Below are 24,033 nucleotides of genomic sequence, written 5' to 3' on the forward strand. Positions count from 1 at the left end.
CTTTTTAATTTTGATTATCATTGTCTCTGTGCAGTTAAACGGAACAGGTTACTCAAGATAAAAAAGAGGCACATGGGCCACAACGCTCACCTGAGTAACCTTGGCCCGGTTTTTCTTCACCCTATGTAATACACGTGTATCTATAATGACCCCCATTCTACCCCCAGGGGTCAAAATTTGAACCATTTAATTTGTTATCTTCACTACCCCAGGATGCTTTTACATAAGTTTATTAATACATGTGTAATCGATTCAAGCCAAGTGGTTCTTGAGGAGATATTATTTCAATGTAAAAATTGGATTTTTCTATTGTGCTCATCCATTCCCCAAGGGGCATGATTTTAAGAAAGAAGAATCGACACTACACTAGGATGGTTTTACAAAAGTTTTAACTTTTCTAGCCCAGTCGTTCTTGGGAAGAAGACTTTTCAATAACCTAACCCATGCAGTTTTTGCTCTTTCTTGATTAACTCCCCTTTTCAGAGGACTTGACCATTTAACAATTAAATTTCACCTTCAACCAAGATTGCTTTGTATCCGTTTCGGTTAAAATTGGCGCAGTAGTTCTTAAAAAGAATCTGAAAATGTGAAGTTAACAGACAAACAGATGGAAGACAGTCAACGGGTGATCAGAAAAGCTCACCTGACCTTTCAGCTCAGGTGAGCTAAAATAATGATCGTACATCGTATATGAATGAAAGTATAATTGTCTTCTTTATCATAGTGTTTTACAAGGGCATATAAACTAATAGACGTTCTATGGTAGAGTGCATGTGAAAAATGTAGGAATGCCATTCTTTATGCAAATAATACGATACGTTTTTATATAACGTTTGGCAACGAGAGAAGCAATACACGAAGATCATTGAAAATTTGAGAAAAAATTACAACCCATAAGTAATTCAACAAATCACAGTAAATCTTCTTCAAATATAAAAAAGGAGAAAATCTTTTACACAGTTTTTATGCAGCTAATCGGCCTATGCCCGACCTTTGACTCCAATATCACGTGGTTTATGTTACAAATGATTAAAAGAAGGGTAACAAAACGGGTAAATCAGTTTAGGCATTAGGTATTCTACAATGCAGTACCTTATGTGCATGTTGGTTATTCTACCTTATGTAGGAGGGGGGCCTGTTCATCCAAGAACTGAAAAGAGCTGTATAGCGATGCACACGTTTCAAAACACTTACGATGTCCTGAAAGCAAAACTCTTTGACATCAATGCTGAGATGAGCCTACTTAAAGATGACTTGGACAATGCTATTGAACAAACGTGTGGAGTCTTAGGAACACTCGGTAATATTTTGTTTACATTTCAATTAAGAGAGAAAATTATTTTGCCTATACTATACCTTTATAATACCTCAATGAAATTTACTCCTCTATAAGGTTTATACAAATTAAACTTTCTATTCTATAGCATAAAAATCAATGACATGCTGTTTGAGCTATTAACAGTACACAAATTGCTTCTTGGGGGATAAAAGCGATTTATTTGCAAGCATCTTCAAAGCGTCTAAATAACACAGTTTAAGCGAATTAAAAATATAATTATTTGATTTGTGTAAAATAATCGTTATTTTTCATCTACATGTATTTGTTCAAATATCAATTAGTTGATACCACATTTATATTGAAAGTTGTTGGTTTTCCCCTACATTTGTTAAAGTTAATAGAGAATATATTTTTTTTAAATGAAAATTTGCATAAAAAGGATTTTTCCGAAAAATATAATGAAAAGTTATTAAATGAGAATTTTCAGAATGGTCATTTTATCAAATCCTTATTTTAAAAAAAATATATTTATATAACAAATGTACTGGACAAAATATAATTTAGTAATTATTTTGGATTTAAGAATGAATGTGAAAGTAAAAAGAAAAATTTCAACAAAAATTGTGTCGACAAGGATAAAAAAAACAGTTGAAATTCAAACTCATTTTATCATGTACTATGGTTTGACATTTTTTCAAAGAGAATTCAAATATTTCATATGTCTTTGTACGATTTGCTTTCAGGAACTGGAAACACACATTTATATCAACTAACCTATTGTAATTTCGAGGAAAAAGATGATGATGATGAATGTACGTTTAGGCCGGAGCATTTCGTTATTAATCAAGATGTTTCTGATCACACATTTGGTTCCACTTTAGGTAACTTTATTTACTAATTTACATGTATGTACGACTCGATTGCGTCATATGTCATCATAACTTGCCAATATTATTACACATCAGCTGCAAGTAAGAATGCGACTGTTTGCAGATCTGAAATTGTGAAGACTGTTGTTTAAATATTAGCATAAATTATTCTTTAAAACCCATAAAACATAACATTATTATATACCAGTAGTTGTGTTCTTTAAAAAGTTGCCACTGACCCATTCTTGGGTTTTAATGTAAAACAAATTTTCCAGTTTTCCAGGTTACTGTTTACATGTAAATCTAATGATATCCAGTACGGATTGTCACGAATATCTATGTGGAATGGCGACCCGTGTCCTTGCTGGTTATTATTATCATTGATATGCATAATCTTTGCTTACATTTTATTGCAACGTGTTTGTTTGTATATTTCAATGACCTGTACAACCTGTATTATAAGTTTCTTTGGGACCTTACTTTCCTGAATTAGAAGTACCGAGTTCAATGTCACGCCAAATTCACAAAATTGAGCTAAACACAATTGAAAAACTAGGTTTGTCGACTGTTAACTATAGTTTACAAACCGTAAACTATAGCTAACGTTTCGTTAACTATAGTTTTCATATGTGAAACTATATTTACAGTTTGTTAACTATAGTTTACGAATGCTAATTCAAGTTTATCTGTCTGTAATAAAACGTTAATGTTTTGTTGATAAACATAGATTCACGTCTGTAAACTATAATTTACGATCGTTGACTATAGTTAAGAGTTGTAAACCATAGTTTACAAATCGTGAAACTGTATTTATCAGATAATGTATGTTTTGCAATCGCAAATGATTGTTTTCGGTGTTAAGTATAGTTTACGGTTGTGAAACATAGATTATCGTGTTAACTATGGTTTACAGATGTAAAATATAGATTAACGTTGTTAACTGTAGTTTACAGTCCGTAAACCATAGTTTACAACCGATAAACCTAGTTTATATTATCGATTGTGAAACTATGATTAGCTCATTTTTGTGAACTTGGCGTGCCATAGAGTTCTGTACAGCATACGCCCGTCTCCACCGGTGAAAACTGATTATCACGGTACACTGAACAGCATCTAAGTCAGCTGCATTATACAGGACCCTTTATAGAGGGCGTCCCAAGATAAAGCAAGAGTCCGATCGAATATGACGCGGACACAATGATTTTACGAATCGTGATTAGCTTTAAACATTTCAAATATATTAACATTTTTTGTATCTTTATCCAATAGGACACGTGTACACGTATACTCCGTATTACTATTCTGGTTCAAAGCTGACGTCAGTGAAGATGTTTCAACCAGCAAATGCTTACTGCATAAGATTTTATTTTAAACTGCAGGCAGCAGCCGCGGGTTCAATAAAGTTGTACTTACAGGTAAATGTAACAGTACTTAGTCTTATTTATTGACGTTTCTCATGATGTTGTAAATTGGCGTATTGGCTGTCTCTCTCTTATCTAAATATGGTCCAAGTTGTGTAAAATACATGCATTCGCTTATTAGCAATATACACTGCTTGGCTCCTCAATGCTCAAATGCTACATGTAAAAAAAATGTTTTTAAAAATGCTTTTTAGCTCACCTGAGCCGAAGGCTCAAGTGAGCTTTTCTGATCACATTTTGTCCGTCGTCCGTCCGTCCGTCTGTCTGTCCGTCCGTCTGTCTGTCCGTCTGTAAACTTTTCACATTTTCGACTTCTTCTCAAGAACCACTGGGCCAATTTTGACCAAACTTGGTACAAAGCATCCTTGGGTGAAGGGAAATTTAAATTGTTAAAATGAAGGGACATATCCCCTCGCAAGGGAAGATAATCAAGAAAAGACAAAAATAGGGTTGGGTCATTAAAAAATCTTCTTCTCAAGAACTACTGGGCCAGTAAAGCTGAAACTTATGTGGAAGCATCCTGGGGTAGTGTAGATTCTAAATTGTTCAAATCATGACCCCCGGGGGAAGGGCGGGGCCACAATGGGGAATCAAAGTTTTATATAGAAATATATAGGAAAAATCTTTGAAAATCTTCTTCTCAAGAACCACTGGGCCAGAAAAGCTGAAACTTATGTGGAAGCATCCTGGTATAATGTAGATTCTAAATTGTTCAAATAATGACCCCCGGGGGAAGGATGGGGCCACAATGGGGAATCAAAGTTTTATATAGAAATATATAGGAAAAATCTTTGAAAATCTTCTTCTCAAGAACCACTGGGGCAGAAAAGCTGAAACTTATGTGGAAGCATCCTGGTGTAGTGTAGATTCTAAATTGTTCAAATCATGTTCCCCGGGGAAAGGGCGAGGCCACAATGTGGTATCAAAGTTTTACATAGAAATATATAGGAAAAATCTTTGGAAATCTTCTTCTCAAGAACCACTGGGCCAGAAAAGCTGAAACTTATGTGGAAGCATCCTAGTATAATGTAGATTCTAAATTGTTCAAATCATGACCCCCGGGGGAAGGGCAGGGCCACAATGGTGTATCAAATTTTTACATAGAAATCTATAGGAAAAATCTTTGAAAATTTTCTTCTCAAGAACCACTGGGCCAGAAAAGCTGAAACTTATGTGGAAGCATCCTAGTATAATGTAGATTCTAAATTGTTCAAATAATGACCCCCGGGGGGAAGGATGGGCCACAATGGGGAATCAAAGTTTTATATAGAAATATATAGGAAAAATCTTTGAAAATCTTCTTCTCAAGAACCACTGGGCCAGAAAAAGTGAAGCTTATGTGGAAGCATTCTGGGGTAGTGTAAATTCTAAATTATAGGAATCATGACCCCCCGGGGAAGGGCGGGGCCATTATAGGGGAATCAAAGTTTTACATAGAAATATATAGGAAAAATCTTTGAAAATCTTCTTCTCAGGAACCACTGGGCCAAAAAAGCTGAAACATATGTGCCAATGGAAGGATCATGGGGTAGTGTAGATTTCAAAATGTCTAAATTATGATCAGTGGGGTAGGGTGGGGTTGCATTATGTATAACAAGGGGGAAATCTGGTAAAGAACAGAATGGTCAAAGCTTCTCAGGTGAGCAATGTGGCCCATGGGCCTCTTGTTTACTATACATGTAGATTCCTAACAAGAGGAATCCTGATCCACAGGGGTCATACAATTGAAATTTTGGAAAATGCACTGTTGCAACCACTATTGAAATAACGACCACCGTTGAAATAATTATATCAATAGTGGTTGAGAGTGCATTTCAGAAGTAAACATAGTTAGTAACCACTATTGAAATACGACCACTATTGAAATAATTATATATATCAATAGTGGTCGTATTTCAATAGTGGTTATTACCTATGTTTGTTATTGAAATTCACTCTCAACCACTATTAATATATTTGTTTCAATAGTGATTGTTTTTCAATAGTGGTTATTATTTATGGTTGTTATTGACATGCACTCTCCACCACTATTGATATAATTATTTCAATAGCGGTCGTTATTTCAATAGAGGTTGCAACAATGCACTCTTGCACACCTTCTCTGTTTTAGTTTTGAGCTCACCTGAACCGAAGGCTCAAGTGAGCTTTTCTGATCACATTTGTCCGTGTCCGTCCGTCTGTCTGCCTAGCTGTCCGTCCGTCTGTAAACTTGTCACATTTTCGACTTCTATTCAAGAACCACTGGGCCAATTTTGACCAAACTTACTAAAAAGCATTCTTGGGTAAAGGGGAATAAAAATTCTTAAAATGTTGGGCAAAGTCTCCTTACAAGAGGAGATAATCGAGAAAAGACAAAAATATGGTGGGGTCATTAAAAATCTTCTCAAAAACCACTGGGTCAATAAAGCTGAAACTTGTGTGGAAGCCCCCTGGGGTAGTGTAAATTCTAAATAGTTCAAATCATGACCCCCGAGGGTTGGGGGTAGGCACAATGGGGAATCAAAGTTTTTACATAGAAATATATAGGAAAAATCTTGAAAAAATATTTTCTCAAGAAACACTGGGCAAATAAAGCTGAAATTTATTTGGAAGCACCCTGGGAAAGTGTAGATTTTAAATTGTTCAAATCATGATCCCCAGGAGTAGGGCGGGGCCACAATGGGGAATCTATGTTTTACATGGAATAATAGAGAAAAAATCCTTGAAAATCTTCTTCTCAAGAACTACTGGAGCAGAAAAGCTGAAAGTTATATGAAAGCACCCTGGGGTAGTGAAGATTCTAAATTGTTCAAATCATGACCCCCGGGGGAAGGGCGGGGCCACAATGGGGAAACAAAATTTTACATAGAAAAAATATAGGAAAAATCTTTTGAAAATCTTCTTCACAAGAACCACGGGGCCAGAAAAGCTGAAACTTTCGTGGAAGCATCCTGGAATAGTGTAGATTTCAAATTGTCTACATTATGAATATTTGGGTAGGGTGGGGTAACAATACGTATTACAAGGGGGAAATTTGGTAAAGAACAGAATGGTCAAAGATTCTAAGGTGAGCGATGTGGCCTATGGGCCTCTTGTTCTGCTTCATACCTATAGGAGCAGGGAAATTAAACTGAGGTTTCCACTGAGCAATATTTCGTGCATACTTCGTGCATCAAAGTAAAACGAAGCGTATGTTTTATTCAAAGGCAGCTTTTTCACATAATTAATAAGATTTAAACAACTTAAGAAATTACAGGTTGATTTATTGAAGAAAAAAAATTTAATTTTAAAAATGATATTTCAACTGATAGATAGATTGACGTAGTAAAAGTGTTCTTTTGACGTTATGATGAACTGATTTCTTAAAGGAGGGGTCATAGAAATGTTATAAAAGGAAAAGTTTTGAATAAAAGCTCTTGAAATTTTAAACAAAAGAATTTGAGAATCTTTTAATCTTTTGTATAAATCCTTTATATCCGTCATATTATGTAATGTTCCATAAAAAACATGGATATTTAATTATTTTGAGATGCCCCCTCCGACAACAAGAAGTTAACATGTTTTGTTTCTTATTAGGGATGGCAATTTGTAACCGGTTAATTGATTAATCGGTCGGAACGATGCTAATCGTTTAGATAATCTGTAATCGGTTAGTCGGAAAAAATGAAATATTTGTAAATTTGAACACAGTTTCCTTAAAATCCCTTCCGTTTTTTTTTTTAAAGAAAAAGAAAGCGTTGCATAGATTTTTATGTTCCCCAAACGAAGTTGGGGAACATATTGTTTTTACTCTGTTTCTTCTTATTATTATTTTTCTTCTTCTTCTTCTTCTTCTTCCTGGGTACTTTTTTGTCCGGGAGTGATCTTGTAAACTACACATCCGACTTAGGTAAAACCTTTTTAGGGTCAGTAGGCATGTTATGTAGATTTGCGGAACAAAGGTTATTTTGCGCGCACGTGCTTGCAAGAGCGTGCACGTGCAACGCGTGAAATGACCAATATAATAGATATAGCCGTAACTTTTCTACTTTTGGATGAAATGCTTTGAAACTCATAATGTGATGATATATTAGTAGCATAGACAATATGACATGGTCAAAATAGCAAGATCTCACGCGCATGCACGTGCGCTTCACTCTGATTGCCTGAAACTAAAGTCTCAATATCTTTCTTGATTTTTGACGAAATCCTTTGAAATTTTGAACATAGCCATGCATTAGGATATCCTACAACATGATATATAGCAATTATCATGAAAGCACGTGCATGCACGTGTGCTGCAATCTGATTGGCTTAAACTTTAAATAGCCATAACTCCCTTGATTTTCAACCAAACATGATGGGATTTGGAACATAGATAGATATAATGGACTTCTACAAGACGGTATGGTCACCATGCACATGCATACACGTGCGTGTACGTGCGCTGCAATCTGATTGGCTGAAACTTTGAACAGCTATAACTCCCTTGGTTTTTAACCAAACGGGGTGGGATTTAGAACATAGATAGATGAAATGGACTTCTAGAAGAAGGTGTGGTCACCATGCTCATGTATGCACGTGCGTGCACGTGAAATGAGTAAATTCAAAAATACACTTGAATGAGCGTATTTTTTAAAAATATTTTTGGGTTTAATACATTAATATTTAGTGTATTAAAATATATAGATTGTGTTGACAAGATGATATGGTCATTACGCACATGCATTCACATGCGCACGCGTGCAATGCTAAAGTTTTAATGAATTTGGTACACTTCTGGGTAAACGTTGTTAAAATCTCAAATGCATGGAGTTTGTCTTATTTAATGAAGCTTACAGGGAATATGGCACCAAAAGGGAGTTGGGGAGCGTTTGGGGAACATCTGTAACGGTCCCCGTTACAATTAGCACTAGTTATTTAATGCTTTTACACATTTTATAATTAAGAATATTTAGAGGTAATTATAGTTCTCTAGATTGAGATCGCAGGGTAATTGGTCACTTCGTAAAGTGTTAATTACTGTTTTTATACCATCGTGCAGTTACCAAGATAGTCCTGTGGTTTTTTAATGATAGTAAAAACATCACTGTTAAGCACTTTTAATTATTGTATGTCGGTATTTTGCCGTTACGTTGTTAATTGTAATAAAATGAGAGACCAGAAAAAGACCAGTTCTGATTATGGTGACAACGTAGAATTAACTACTTTAACATATGCGTTGGAAAATTATCCCTATCTGATTTCTCAATCAAGATTCATGGTTTTCTTATTTTTTCTTGTCTATTGGAATTAAAATAAATTACACTCTTATGTATATAAAATTCCCTGATCAAAATTATAAACAGAATGTAACTTCTAACGTCTTTTAACCCTTTTGTATATTTATAAAAGAGAAAATGTCAAAATATCTTGATACGACTAACCGGTCAATCGTTCGAAAAATTTTCCGGTTAACCGATTAGGAATTCTGCAATCGATTGCCATCACTATTTCTTATATATATACTAGTCTCGTAATATAAAAAATAAATAATGATACATTATTTATAATTATAAATTGAGCAAAAACTCTTGCATAATTTGTATAATTTGCTTTAAAGGGATAAAAATTGATTGGCACTTTTGTATGTAATCCAATAGTAAATGTACCTTTATTTTGAGACGGTCCATTAGAAATACCTGGGTCCGCCGTCATAAAACTTTGAGAATTCTCAAAAAAAAAAATCTCAACTCAAGTCTTGAGAAATACTCGTACTGACAATTTTAGAATAAACAGTGTTTTAGGAATTTTTCCCCCAACTTTTTTATGACACCCGCTAGGTCTGAGAATTTTGGATTTGAGAAAATTCTCAGACCCGAGACATTCTCAGACTTAAGTATGTTTTATGACAGCAGACCCTGGACGGTAGCTTTTCCCTTATACTTGTCAAGTACACTGAAGTCCATGTAAGTTACATATAGCATCAAATTAAAGAGTTCTCTATTGTAGTTTTCACATAATATCTCACCTGTTGGCTCCCTTCAATCTTTATTTTCGTTTTTTTTCTCTGCAATTATCTAGGTTCACGGTCAGATAAATTAGTATCAGAGTGTATACTTGTGGTATGGAAGCAATTAAAAATATTCTAAATTTGCATAACATTTAACAAACTAGTGAATTTTGATAGACATTTTAGCATTGAATTATTATTAATGGTTAATAAAACTTAATACTCGATCAGTACATGTATTCATTTATAAGGTAGGAGAACATCCAGGATACGCTTTTCACACCATACCTGCTACGAGTCTTCCTGCAGAGAAATGGATTCTTGCAGAAGCTAGTCCAGATCAAGAATATTTGCAACAACCATTTAAGGTACCAGATTTCATAATGCATATAATTATAGAATATGATCATATTACTTTTTATCTTTTATAGTGAGTTTTGAACCATGTTCTTGTCAATAAATGATAAAACTAATAAATGTTACGTGTAATACAATATGAAAAATATAGCACACAGATAAACGCATTACAATGCAATCAATGCCTTGCAAAATGGCTATGTATATATACTAATTGTTGTTGCAAGTTAAATATAACGAAATACAAGGCAATTTTTACATTATAAAAAGCATCAATGTTATAGTATTTTAATCTGTGTGGTCTTAAGGATAAATATAATACAAAGATAAATCACACTTTTATTTATTTCAAAATATATTTGCTAAAACAAGTGTCTGTCCTACTGAAGAAGTGATATCGGTATAGTTTTATACTTTTATTTTAGCATAGCCAGATAATTTGGTTAAAGGCAGAGATTTTTTACCGGGTGGTAAATTCCAGGTGAGGGAGGGGCTTATTTTGTACAGGTGTGAATGCCTTGGGGGCTAGCAGTCTACCTGTTGTCATCTGTCATTTAATCCCTGTACACAGGAAGTGATTTAATACACAGTGAAATATCCCAGGTGTCAAACTTTACCTGTGTTGGGGATTTTGAAACATTTTTAAAATTAGGAATAAAAGTTTTTTTTTCAATTATATATTGATTTATTTTTGGCTGCTTGAAAACGACCTACCCATATTTAAAAAATGATTATGATATCATACTATAAGTCAAATATTAAAACAAAGATTGTTTTAGATGTTATTGTATGTGTTCATTTAAAGAAAACAACTCTTGTAACAACCAAATTGTAAGACTTAATTCATTCATCCCCAGGATCCCATCTATTAATTAAATGAAAAGAGAGCTGTGTGAACTGTTACACATAGAATAAATTCTGCACTGTATAGGTCTATCCCAGGTTTTGTCACCATGAAATATGCTAAAAAAAGATTGCTTATAAATATACTGAAAGGAAAAAGAAACGCAGGGTAGCATAATATTCGAAAAAAAAAAATTTGGCCGCATGACCAAAAATTACGAAAATTGGTCAGATGAGAAATTTAGTTACTATGCACTAAAATTAGTGTTCAGAATAACTCAACCGTAAAATTTATGACGTCACATGGGGAAAACGTTAGAAAGCCAAAAACACGTGCAATGAGTTTGTCAACAAATCTTGTTGCACCATTTGATGCAGCTGAGGCATACACATTGTTTTTCAATATTTAGAGACAAAATGAATTTCTTGCAATCTTGGTACAGTTTACGGAAGTTCCATGGGGTCTGGTTTTCGAATTGCCTAATTAATGAAAAAGGCAACGACGGTTAACTAAGCAGTTTCTTGTAAATTTTCCACTATGAAACTTTTTACCCGTTGTCATAGAGGGCATGGAATGGTTTTCAATCAACCATGACGATGACGTTAATGCAAAGCAGGCTCATGTTATGAACAGGTTATCCGTCCTGTCATCTCTTTAATCGGCACCTTGCTATCCCAAAAACCGCCTTTTATACAGAAGACAATTGTAATCATTACATTCACACAAAAAATGAAAGAAAACAATTGTGAGAAATGTGTGACTTGACAATTTAATAGTATGATTTTTGAAATAAAGTTTTATTCCTGTAAATTTTATTTGAACGTTCTCAGGAGCCTTTTGTTACATTTAGCAAAACTGAAATTTCAAGAATTTATTTCTATGGTGAGAAACATTGAAAATAAAGCCAATTAAATCTGCGAGGTAGATAGGATTAATGCTTTGTGATATATATATTAATTTCCAGATTATTTTGGAAAACAGCATTCGAACTATAATTTACATTGACGACATCATGGTCTACAACGCCCGCTGTGATACAGATGGTAAGTTACATACCGGGTAATTTGAATAACCCAATCTTTGATGCTAATATCTCAAGCTACTGTAACAGAAAGCAATGATAAATACAAAAAATTAGTACTTCAGTACACTGGTTTAGAATGCAATATTTATCATTAAAAGAAATGCAGAGAATGGACACTAAGCAAAGAAATGCCAGAAGTCAGCAGGCGAGAGTTAATAGGGAATAGCAATTATAACAATGTACAAGTCAATCGACAAACAGAACAGAATGTAAAGAGGGTCTATAAAAAGAGTAAATCTCATATGTAAAGTTTCATGAAATAACCATATAAAAATTGAGATGCTAGCAATTTACCACGTGTCATACTAAACTACAAAACCATTTGATTCTGACATGTTGTGCCCTACGATAGTGATATAGGTATTTGAGTATTTGAAATAGGTTTGGATCTAAAGAAACATAGAAATCGTTCGAAATGTTCGAAAGTAACCCCCCCCCCCCCTCACTAGTATTGTCAGTCTGTACTTGGTGTTCTGTACAGAGTTAAAGACAATGAATACGCCATTGAATAAATTTAAGATAAAGTTTATCAAAATCAAGTATCCATTATTCGAATAAGGTTAAATTAAAGGATTAATGTTTTCTGTAAAACAAAAAGGTTAACATTTTACATAATGATATAAGGCATATCGGCTAGAAGTACCATCGTGATTATCTTTGCGATATTTCCAGCATAATCAATATTATGATTGGGAGATTTGCTTGGATTATTTATCAAATTAAAAGAAATTTCATTAAGACATTGTAAGATTTACAGTTTCTTTTTAATAAGAATGTACATGGACCAAATCCCAAGATGTAAGTAAAAACTCTTATGGGTATTTCAGATTTTTTTTAGTTAGATATGAAACTAATATTTGGAATAAAATTCTACATACTTATTATTTATCCTGATCTAACCTCTAGTGTTTTAGAGGTCCGCTCTGCTTCTATTTTATCTTGTTTTATGGACTTTTGATCTTGAATACTGTTCGTTATCTCCATGTGTTTCATTATTTCACATATTTAGATATGATATTAAGATTAAATCAACCAATTCAAGTTTTGTTATGTCATCACCTTTTGTTAATAAGGTGGGTCACGATACTGTGTAGTAGTAGGAAAAGTATTGTAAAGAACAGTAAAATACTAGTATTGGTACCTAAAGCTTCTTGCAGTACAATTTTCTTTCGAGAAACTAACAAAATTATTTTCAAGAATTGCACTGCCAGTATGTCACAAGGAAAATATCAAGTCGAATTTTTGAATTAGGAAAAATATATATATATATACATGTAAACAATATTTTCCTGCAGGTATACGAAGCCCTGTATGCCCCTTTGGGTCATTTACGCGAAAGGAAGGTACAAATTTAAGCTGTTATACATTTCATCCTGAACCTCTCATGTACGTTGACGCCATCAAATCTTGTAAGCGGGTCTGGCCTGATGCATCACTTCTTCAGATTGAATCTGCAGAGGAACAGACGTATATTACCTACCAAATCAATAAATCACGAGGTTGGTTAAATAAATAAATCAATCATTGTTTATTACAAAATGACAAGTTCAGTACTTATTAATAAAAATTATCAATCTTTGCGTACCAAAACATGTAAATATTCATCAGAAGTCATTTCAGTTTTCGCAAGAAATTTGGTACTAATATGAAAAATTATCATTGAGCGTGCAAAAATTTCTATCATCATAAAAAATATTATCTTATAGCAATGACATATGCCGCTGATTTTGGAATATGGATAGGAGGAAATGACGTTGATACCGAACACAAGTTTGTCTGGATCGGAAATGAGAATCCTATTCCATTTAATTATACAAACTGGCACCAAGGTCAACCTAACAACATGAATGGAGACCAGGATTGCGTGATGCTACAGTACAGGACAAACAACAACGACTATGAATGGGGAGATGTCGGGTGTGCTGAGAAGCATTCGTTTATCTGCGAGATGACCTATGACGTCAGTCACGCATCCAGTCATCAATATCCGAACACTGTGATTGGTTAAACCAGAAATCCAATATTATTTAGACATTTTACGACTCTCAATTTCACAATGAAATTTTGATGCGTTTTTTTCTATAATTGTTTATGTACAAATTGTTAATTATATGCAAAGAATGTGCCTTTGATAAGTTTGTAAATTCCTATGCATGCAATGATTATATAAATGTGGGTTTTATAAGTCAGAAAATATGTAATTATAATAATTGTTTCTACAAATTGAGTATGCAAATAAAATAAATTGCAGTTGATTCCAAATGAATTTACAAAATTTTCGTATTGGGTCGATTCGAATCTAAAAATGGTCTATTGGATGTTCTTTTCACTGTTAATCCTTATTGACTATATACAGAAAACACTTAAATAAGTTAGCTATTACAATGTGGTTAAGATCTCAAAGTCCTCGAAAGATATGCTGGATTTAATTAAATCAAGTAGAAAAGCTAAATATTAAAATCAGATAGATATGGAAATTTAAAAACCTATCAAAATCAAAAAGTAATTTTGAATTTGATTTAACAAATGGCCGCATTAGATTCCTTGTATTTAGTTTTTTGAATTCTCAAATAAAATTTAGTACAGTTCTTAGAATTCATTAAAACAAATGCCAGCATTTGATAAACATGTATCCAAATAAATTTGTTTAAACTTTTTCTAGAAATAAACTTGGATATGAATTGGAGAAATCTAGAACAGATTAGCTATGATCATTAATATTTACTCAGTATATTGAAAAACTAAATATTAAAATCAGATAGATATGGAAATTTAAAAACCTATCATAAAGTAATTTTGAATTTGATTTAAAGGCAGAGATTTTTTACCGGGTGGTAAATTCCAGGTGAGGGAAGAGCTTATTTTGTACAGGTGTGAATGCCTTGGGGGCTAGTAGTCTACCTCTGGTCATCTGTCCCCGAACCCCTATACACAGGAAGTGATTTAATACACAGTGAAATACCCAAAATGTCAAACTCTACCTGTGTTGGGGATTTTGAGACAATTTTAAAATTAATTGTAAAAGGGTTTTTAAATTATATTGATTTTTTTGACTTTTTGAAAACACCCCTAACCATTAAAAAAATATATGATAATTACAATACTAAATAAATTCAAATATTAGAACAAAAGATTATTTCAGATTTGAGTGTATGCGTTAATTAAAAATAAACTCCTGTAACAACCTAATTTGACTTTTAAAATTTATTCATCCACAGGATTCTCTCCATTAATTTAATAAAAAGAGAGTCGTGTTAACTACATTTCACTAAAAAAAAATATATCTAGTAGATTTATCCCAACCTTGATAAAGTTTTTTCACCATGAAACATGCTAAAAGACTGCTTGTAAATTCTTATCTGATTAAAAAGGGAAAATATAAGTGACCCATGATTAGAAACATTATTTTTGAATTTAATTACTTCACACAGTGCTGCTCTGAACTTTATCAATAACATTTCCACTTTATAAAATTAATGTAGATATACCATTTAGCATATTAAAATTAATATCTAAATTTCATTTGAAAAATAAAATGTACCAAAGGTTATAATTTAAAAAAAGTATATTATTTTACAATCCTTTGAAATACTAAAGGTATATTATATTCATATATTTAATATCAATCAAAAATGTTCATAGTATTCTGTATACAATGTTCAGTCAACATCAAAGGATTAAAAGTTAACGAGAAGGTAACCACGAATCCCAAACAATGTGTACAGGGTATACACAGAGACCAGTAAGTAAATGTCAATCAAGTTCCAGCATCCAATGATTGACCTTCACGCACTTGATTGACAGGGCTACCCAGACCAGGTATTTTTGAAGGCGGTGCTTAAAATCTCTGCCTTTAACAAATGACCGCATTAGATTTATTGTATTTAGTTTTTTGAATTCTTAATCTTTTAAGAACAGCTTAGCTATGCTCAGTTATATTTACTCAGTATATCGAAAAGCTAAATATTAAAATCAGATAGATATGGAAAATTAAAAACTTATCAAAAAGTAATTTTGATTTTGATTTAACAAATGACCGCATTAGATTCATTCTATTTTTGTAAGGAGTGCATATTCAAGACTGTTCATATCAATATCTCAAAGGCAGGGTAGTTTCAGAACAGATCAAATTATTTCTCACGAATACATTGAAAAAAAATTATTTTCCCTTCAGGAACAGTAAAACCTGTGATGCTCAATCATATTTATGAAGGAGCTTCCCAGGAAAGTGTAGATTTAAGATTCTGATCATCACATCCAATGGGCCGCATATAATAAAATAATATAACTATTATACATTAAATGTTCTGAATTAATTTCATTCATAATCATGCGTCTCAATTAGTTCATTGGTTAGACAGCACTGACACGATATATCAGAAATTTGGATTCTAATTCCTGCCAAGACGTGAAAAGTCTTGAAGAAGATTATCAAAAATTTGGGATAAATTTTTACTAGAAGAAGAATATGTCAACGCGAGTTTCAAGTGTGAGAAAAACAATATATATATATATATATATATATATATATATATATATATATAAAGCACAAATTACAACAACTCTTAAACTAATATAACTGCCCTAAGTGAAGAAATATTAATATAGAAAGCACAGAGAAATTCACTTTTACAAGGATACTCACTTCCGCCCCAGCCCGGGGTTGAACTCTCGACCTACGGAATCTGTCTCCTAGCAGTGCAGAACAGCGCGTTAGACCGCTCGGCTATCTAGGCAAGTTAAAAAACTTGCTTTCGATGCCGATGGAATTCTCACAACGCTGCCCTACACAACACAGTCATTGAGAATGGAAGTGAGATACAGTTATTTGGACATTAGTTTTTAGAGGATTGTTACCAATACATGTTGTGATGAAATTAATTTTTATTTATAAAGCACAAATTACAACAACTCTTAAACTAATATAACTGCCCTAAGTGAAGAAATATTAATATAGAAAGCACAGAGAAATTCACTTTTACAAGGATACTCACTTCCGCCCCAGCCCGGGGTTGAACTCTCGACCTACGATATATATATATGGGTATCCTTGTAAAAGTGAATTTCTCTGTGCTTTCTATATAAATATTCCTTCACTTAGGGCAGTTATATTAGTTTAAGAGTTGTTGTTATTGTGCTTAATTAAAAAAAAAAAAATAATTTATCACAACATGTATTGGTAACGATCCTCTAAAAACTAATGTCCAAATAACTGTATCTCACTTCCATTCTCAATGACCGTGTAGTGTAGGGCAGCGTCGTGAGAATTCCATCGGCATCGAAAGCAAGTGTTTTAACTTGCCTAGATAGCCGAGCGGTCTAACGCGCTGTTCCTGCACTGCTAGGAGACAGATTCCGTAGGTCGAGAGTTCAACCCCGGGCTGGGGCGGAAGTGGGTATCCTTGTAAAAGTGAATTTCTCTGTGCTTTCTATATTATATTCCTTCACTTAGGTCAGTTATATTAGTTTAAGAGTTGTTGTTATTTGTGCTTATATATATATATATATATATATATATATATATATATATATATATACTGCGTATCAAATAACTAATTAGTTATTGTTTGAAAAGGGCTGGCTTAGTTTGAATACCATTCGCGACATCATTTTTTCTTCCAACGAAATATTTTATCATAATTATCTAGAGTATAAGTGCATATACAGTTTGGCAGTTGGTGAATGATACAATATGGGTAAATGAAATATAAGTTCAGAGGTCCTTGAATAATATAAAGCTGTAGCAGATTAAAAACGGACCAAATAAATATCAGAGAGTGGACCAAGTGCCATTGAGAAGTGAGCATTTCTTGCCGACCGGTCACACCCGCCGTGTGCTCCTTGTCATGATCAGGAAATAACGAATAAATGTCGATAATTTAGTGTGTAAATAATGGACAAACAATTAGTATAAAAACGTCAGTCAGCATCTGACTTTTTAACAAATTGTATTTGCTATCAATTAGGATTATTGTATTGACCATAAAGCATACAATATAATGACTTTAAACGAGACTGCTGATATTCTTGTTTCATATACTTGTTTGACAATAAATAAACTCGTTTGCGAAACCGTTCATACGGAGAACATGCTCTTATGTGACGCTGAGAGATATAAACCTGTATGCAGGCGATGAAGGTGTCTTGCTGCATAAATAAGTCGATTTACAATTCGTCACGTTTACCATAAAGCTTGGTTGATATTTTGCCATTAATGATACCAACATATGATACGGATGTATCAGACTCGCTGTAGTACCTTTTATTTCCAGCTGACATCGGGACATTTCGGACCGAAATAAGAATTGAAATAACCATTGTTAATTGACAATACGTCTTCGATATTTGTTTGTGACAAAAGGTGGAATGATCTCTTGATAATCAAAACTCAGTGGGACAACATTTTTGGTTTAGCCTGATATTATTATTTAAACTTTTCAAACAGAATTGACATTTTTACTGTGAAAAGGAATTAAACTGTCATTAAAACCTAGTTAGAGCATGTTTGCCAAACATGAAATACTCTATATTTAATCTATGTAAAAATGTTCATGTTTATTAGAAAAGACAACCAAATTCGATGAGTAAATACAGGAATCTCAACATTCGTAAGAGATAAGATTTTTTTCAGGATATTGGGTGTTTGTTACTAAATTAAAAGTAAATATTCGATCGATAGATAAAAGCACTGCAAAGATGTATATTGCAAAAATCCTTCATTTGTTAGCCTGAGGAAATTTCAAAACATACTATGAACCTTTCATTTAATTTTTTGGAATTTTGGACCGGTGGAAACAAAAAAAATTGTCTTAAAAAAGATTTTAAGAATTTCTTTTGAGATTTCACACACAGAATGAACATGTTAAATATTCTTTCTAAGCTTACAAAGATTAAAAGCTAAACACTAGGTGCATTAAAATTAGAAATGTTCAAAAATATGTACAAAAAAAAAACGGTATTACATTTTGACACATACAAAAATGTAATTAAATCTAAATACTAGTATTTAACAAATTTTGAAGTCATAAAAAGAAAAACAAAGAAAACTCATTAAGGAAACTTGCATAGCAAATCTGGAACAGCCCTAAAATTGACCAATACGGTGCTGTTGAACCAACACGTGGTTTAACGTTATTCTTTTATAAGAGAAACAACTAAACGTGTAAATCATATCAGGAATCGATTATCCAACAATGTATTTCCTTATTTGTATGTTGTTTCTTCTTTTCTTTCCTGGCAACGTTGAAGGTGCTGTTGACGCAAGCATTGAAAAAAGTTGCATCGCGATGCATACGTTTCAAAAAACTTATGAAACTTTAAAAGCAAAACTACTGGATATAAACACGGAGGTGAACCTTCTGAAAGATGATGTGGATAGAGCTATAGAACAAACTTGTGGACCGTTAGGAACGCTAGGTAATTATCTTTTGACATATCTAGAGAGCTCAATATACTAAAAATAATGCTTTTACAAGATGCATTTGTTTTTCTGTTTACTTTACACCGTTGAAAATTTTATAGTACCTGCTTTATAAAGCATTCAAAACGTGTTACTTAGGTAACTGGACTGTATGGTTCAGTACAAGTCTTTAGTTCACGTTTTTGTTCTTTGCTATGTAATGCACACTTAATCACTGCAAGGTATGTAAGGTACGCGTCCCCCACAATACGATTTTACCTCGTTTTCGTAGGATGTCATCGTCGAGATCAGATAAAACTTTAATCAAAAAGGAAATAAAATTATACAATTGAAATTCCAATATCTTTTCATAATAAAGACTGTAATGAACTTTCTAAAATGATTATGAATTGGTTGCTTAAAGTATTGTTTAATTTATTTTTTTTTTCAGGAATTGGAAACACTCATTTGTATCATCTGACCTATTGTAATTTCGAGGACAACGAAGATGATCAATGCGCGTTTGTTCCACTACGTTTTGTCATCAGTCAGCTTATTCCTGATCATACTTTTGGTTCCAAAATAGGTAAAAATATATATTTAAAAATGCCTTAGACCAAATTTCAGAAATAGTTGCAACTTTTTATTAACTCTAACGATTAACTGATCAATAAACGCACCATTAAATTAATATGCCATCAAAAATACTTTTTACTCTAAAATATTCTAAAGCTAAAATAAATAAATACAGGGGATGTCGTCGTGGATTTCTTTAAAAGTATATAGTAAGACTTTGGATAGGTTTTGATTGTTTGATTGTTATATTTTAAACTTTTTATGGTGGTTTGAATTTTAAAAAATACCTGTTTAAAGCGTCTTTGCTTTGCAATTTCGAAAATAAACATAAAAACGTTTTAGCAATTCTTTAAAATTTTCCATGGGCAATTTCACTATACATGTAATTTACTTGTAATTTGAGATTTTTACTTTTGAATGCAAATAAATGCTACTCATATGTCCTTTTATCTTTTTCAATGCATTACTTTAAAAAAAAACTACCCGGTAGCTCTACCATATCGGGTTTATGCCAGAAAATGTCCTAACCATATTTTTTTTCAAAATAAATATATCTATCTCCTAAAATAAACTTTCTACCCAAGCTACTATCTAGCGTCATTTTTAACCTCACTGTAAAGTATAATTTTCAAAGAAATATACAGAAATTCTTCAATTGCCATTGGATTGTGTCTTTTTTTTTTTAATTTTTCAGTGCCTATTTATATCATTAGTATGAGAGAAATATAAGACTTTTTGAAAGAATTTTTTCCATCCGCCAGGGCACGTGTTGTATGATTCTGCGACTACCTATGTGTCTTAGTTGACGTCAAAAGTGTTTCAACCAGCAGATGCTTATTGCATACGGTTTTATTTTAGACTTTATGCAGTAACAACTACGGGTGCTATCACGTTGACCTTACAGGTAAATTCATAATCAATTTTTAAAAAATCTGGAATCAATCGCATCCCTTCTTTTAATAGTTTAAATAATTTTTGTTGTTTTGTTGTTGTTAACAGCAAAAAAGAAAAGTTTTGGGCTTTATAAAGTTCAAATTATGCTTCCAGGTTAATGTTATTAACATTTTAAGGTTTATTGACAGCCACTTTTCCTGATATCTGTTTTTGTACTTCTTTTTACATATTATGTTCTAAAAATCCTTATAATTATTGAAACGAAAATTGGTTTTGTGATTTAGTTTCATATAAAACGTTAGACCTATGTTTTCGTCTAATTTCTTAAACACTAAAAATATCAATTTTATAATCATTTAAGTAGTTTGTAACTGCCTTTGTATTGAGACTGCACTGAGGTAGCACATGTCGTGTTACAGAATCTCAGGATACCTCTCTGGTGACAAGTTTGTTAAGGCTTGACTGTTTATCTCTTGAACTTGTGATAAGACCTGAATAAGGCACACAGTTTCGGGGAATAGGCAATGAGGGGTCTTCAATATTAGCTAATACGTAAGACCTGTATAAGGCGGTAGGCTGATGGAGAGAAAGGTGGCATACCGCAGAAGTGGGGGAAGTGCCAAGATGCAGCAGTACGATGAGAGTGGCAGGACCAGAGAAATTCATTGCGGGAGACACCCGTCGACCACAGTTAGTGGTTGTCCAATCAAGAAGAAACCCATTGTATTTGTATATATTTGAATATAATCGTATTGGTCTACAAAAATCTGAGTTAACAGGTTAACGAACCTAACTGTAACGCCTCGGTGATACAAGACATATCACCAAACACCAAGCTCGGTCGCGTTGCACGTTACATTATTACTTGCATTTGATTTCTAAAGCATTTTTTAATTTCTTGAAAATAATATAAACAAAAATTTGCAATATCAGCAGTACAAGTCATAGACATTTTTGGGGACTGTGTAGGAAGTATTATCTTCCAAAATCTTACAGACATGTAAATGTAACTATACCAATTTATAATATTTGCGGTTTTTAGTTTTACATGTACAACATTACATTTATCTCAAAGAATCAAAAGTCAAACAAGGCATCAGCATGACACTAGTTCTGGACCCCATCGGTGCTAAATGTAATCTATATAAGGTTCTATATGTTTAAAGATATTGCATGACAAAAAAAAACACAAATGTAAAAATAAAAAAAATAACATAACTTAGAAATAAATGTTGCACGACATTCATTTGAAAGGTCGGAGAACATCCGGGTTATCCTTTTCACAGCATACCGGCTACGAATCTTCCTGCAGGGAAGTGGATTCTGGCAGAAGTTAGTCCAGATCAAGAATATATACAACACCCCTTTAAGGTACTTCAAAAAAAAGACAACACCCCTTTAAGGTACTTCAAAAAAAAGATAATATTCTACGACACAGTTTTTAATGTATATATGTACGATACTATGATGTTCATCATCAACTATGTTTTTTTTATCATTGAGCAAAACAAAGCCCTTCTGAATAAAAGTATTGTATAGTACACATGACCACTTCATTACCAATTTTACTTCTCTTTCTCAAAAAGAGTGAGGTTGACGGAAGTCCATTGCATTAATTTAATAAACATTATAGCAATATACATAACTGTACATTCACAAGGTATCAGCCTTGAAAGACAATCTTTTAAAATCAATTGTTTGATTTCTAGATTATTTTGGAGAACAACATTCGAACTTATGTATACATCGACGACATCATGATCTTCAACACCCACTGTGATACAGACGGTAGGTAACATGGATTTGGATTCAAAAATGTAAGAAATGCAAGAAATAAGAAAATTTATATTTATTATAGAAAATACACAACGTTCATAACTCTAATTCACGGGTGAATTATTTCTCGTTTTCCAAAATCGTAATTAAGATTCAAAGATTGTATTTTACCTTTATTTATCTGATTTGTTAGATTATTTTGTATATAAAATGCAGTTCTTTATCATGTTTATAAAATGGATATATGGCTCTTAGAATACTAGTAGTGTTTTAATTTGTATGATTATTGACATCATGTTGTGATTTGGCATGTATGTCTTCAAGTCACATATTATGCAATTACAAATTATAAAACATGAAAACATGAAATACTATTTGTTAAACGTGTAATAAAAAGAATCTACCATGATGGTATATTATTAAATGAGGTCTTTTTCGATCTCGGATTTTGCTCACCTGAGCCGAAGGTTCAAGTAAGCTTTTCTGATCACATTTTGTCCCTCGTTCGTCCTTCTAGCTGTCTGCCTGACTGTAAACTTTTCACATTTTCGACTTCTTCTCAAGAACCACTGAGCTAATTTTAACTAAACTTGGCATTCTTGGTTAAAGGGAAATAAAAATTATTAAAATGAAGAACAAAGAGAAGGGTTGAGTTCCCTCACAAGGGGAGATAATTAAGTTAAGACACAAATAGTGTGAGGTCATTTAAAAATCTTTTTCTCAAGAACCACTGGGCTAGAAAAACTTAAACTTATGTGTGGAAACATCCTGGGGAAGTGGAGATTCTAAATTGTTCACATCATGACCTCGGGGGTAGAGCGTTACACAATGGGGAACCAAAGTTTTCCATTTAAATATATGGGGGAAACCTTTTAAAATATTTTTTCTTAAGAACCACTGAGTCAGAAAAGTTGCAATTTATGTGAGAGCATCTTGAGGTAGTGTAGAATTTGAATTATTCAAATCATGACCCCCGGAGGTTTGGTGGAGCCACAATGTGGTTTCCAAGTTATACATTGAAATATATTGGGAAAAAACTTTTCATATCTTCTTCTCAAGAACCATTGGGCCAGAAAAACTAAAACTTATGTGGAAGCATTCTGGAAAAGTGTAGATTCTAAATTGTTCAAATCATGACCCCCTGGGGGTAGGGCAGGGGCACAATGGAGAACTCAAGTTTTACATTAAAATATATGGGAAGATCTTAAATAATCTTCTTTTAAAAAATCACTGAGCAAGAACAGCTGAAACTTATGTAGAGGCATCGTGGGGTATTGTTAATTTTAAATTGTTCAAATCATGATTCCCCGGGATTTGTTTGATGACAAAATATGGAATTAAATTTAACATCCATAAGATTTTTTTAAAATCTTTGTTTTGGGAACAACAGGGCCAGAAAAGCTGAAACTTATGCGAAAAAATCAAGGGGTAGTATTGATTTTTAAATTGTCCAAATTGACCAGTGGGGTAGGGTGGGTCACAAAAGGTTTACAAGGGGGGAATCTGGTGATGAAAAGCAAGGTCAAAGCCATTCAGGTGAAAATGGGGCCATGCATGGGCCTCTTGATTTTGATCCCTATAATC

General features: G+C 33.0%; 1 protein-coding gene and 1 long non-coding RNA gene across 2 annotated transcripts; both read left to right on the forward strand.

Annotated features, from left to right (window-relative positions):
• The first annotated feature begins 1,054 nt into the window (after positions 1-1,054).
• Positions 1,055-13,964, forward strand: LOC134247204 (uncharacterized). The gene is made up of 7 exons (XM_062729547.1): positions 1,055-1,300; positions 2,023-2,160; positions 3,418-3,563; positions 9,771-9,887; positions 11,685-11,763; positions 13,100-13,303; positions 13,511-13,964. Exons 1-7 carry the CDS (start codon positions 1,084-1,086, stop codon positions 13,810-13,812), a joined length of 1,203 nt encoding a protein of 400 aa, XP_062585531.1. The 5' UTR covers positions 1,055-1,083; the 3' UTR covers positions 13,813-13,964.
• A 4,998-nt stretch (positions 13,965-18,962) lies between these two features.
• On the forward strand, positions 18,963-22,013 carry LOC134247213 (uncharacterized). The gene is made up of 4 exons (XR_009987782.1): positions 18,963-19,220; positions 19,655-19,789; positions 20,541-20,683; positions 21,928-22,013. It is a non-coding gene; the product is annotated as an uncharacterized LOC134247213 (long non-coding RNA).
• The last annotated feature ends 2,020 nt before the right edge of the window (positions 22,014-24,033 follow it).

This window comes from Saccostrea cucullata, unplaced genomic scaffold (genome assembly GCF_032062105.1).
Source record: "Saccostrea cucullata isolate Sc308-1 unplaced genomic scaffold, CSIRO_AGI_Scuc_v1 ctg927, whole genome shotgun sequence".
Lineage (NCBI taxonomy): Eukaryota > Metazoa > Mollusca > Bivalvia > Ostreida > Ostreidae > Saccostrea > Saccostrea cuccullata.

Excerpts from the sequence above, each read along its gene's own strand:
- LOC134247204 (XM_062729547.1), top strand. The coding sequence starts at position 1,084 with ATGCAGTACCTTATGTGCATGTTGGTTATTCTACCTTATGTAGGAGGG. Across the intron at positions 1,301-2,022 it reads TGGAGTCTTAGGAACACTCG|GAACTGGAAACACACATTTA; the intron begins GTAATATTTTGT and ends ATTTGCTTTCAG. Across the intron at positions 11,764-13,099 it reads CGCCCGCTGTGATACAGATG|GTATACGAAGCCCTGTATGC; the intron begins GTAAGTTACATA and ends ATTTTCCTGCAG.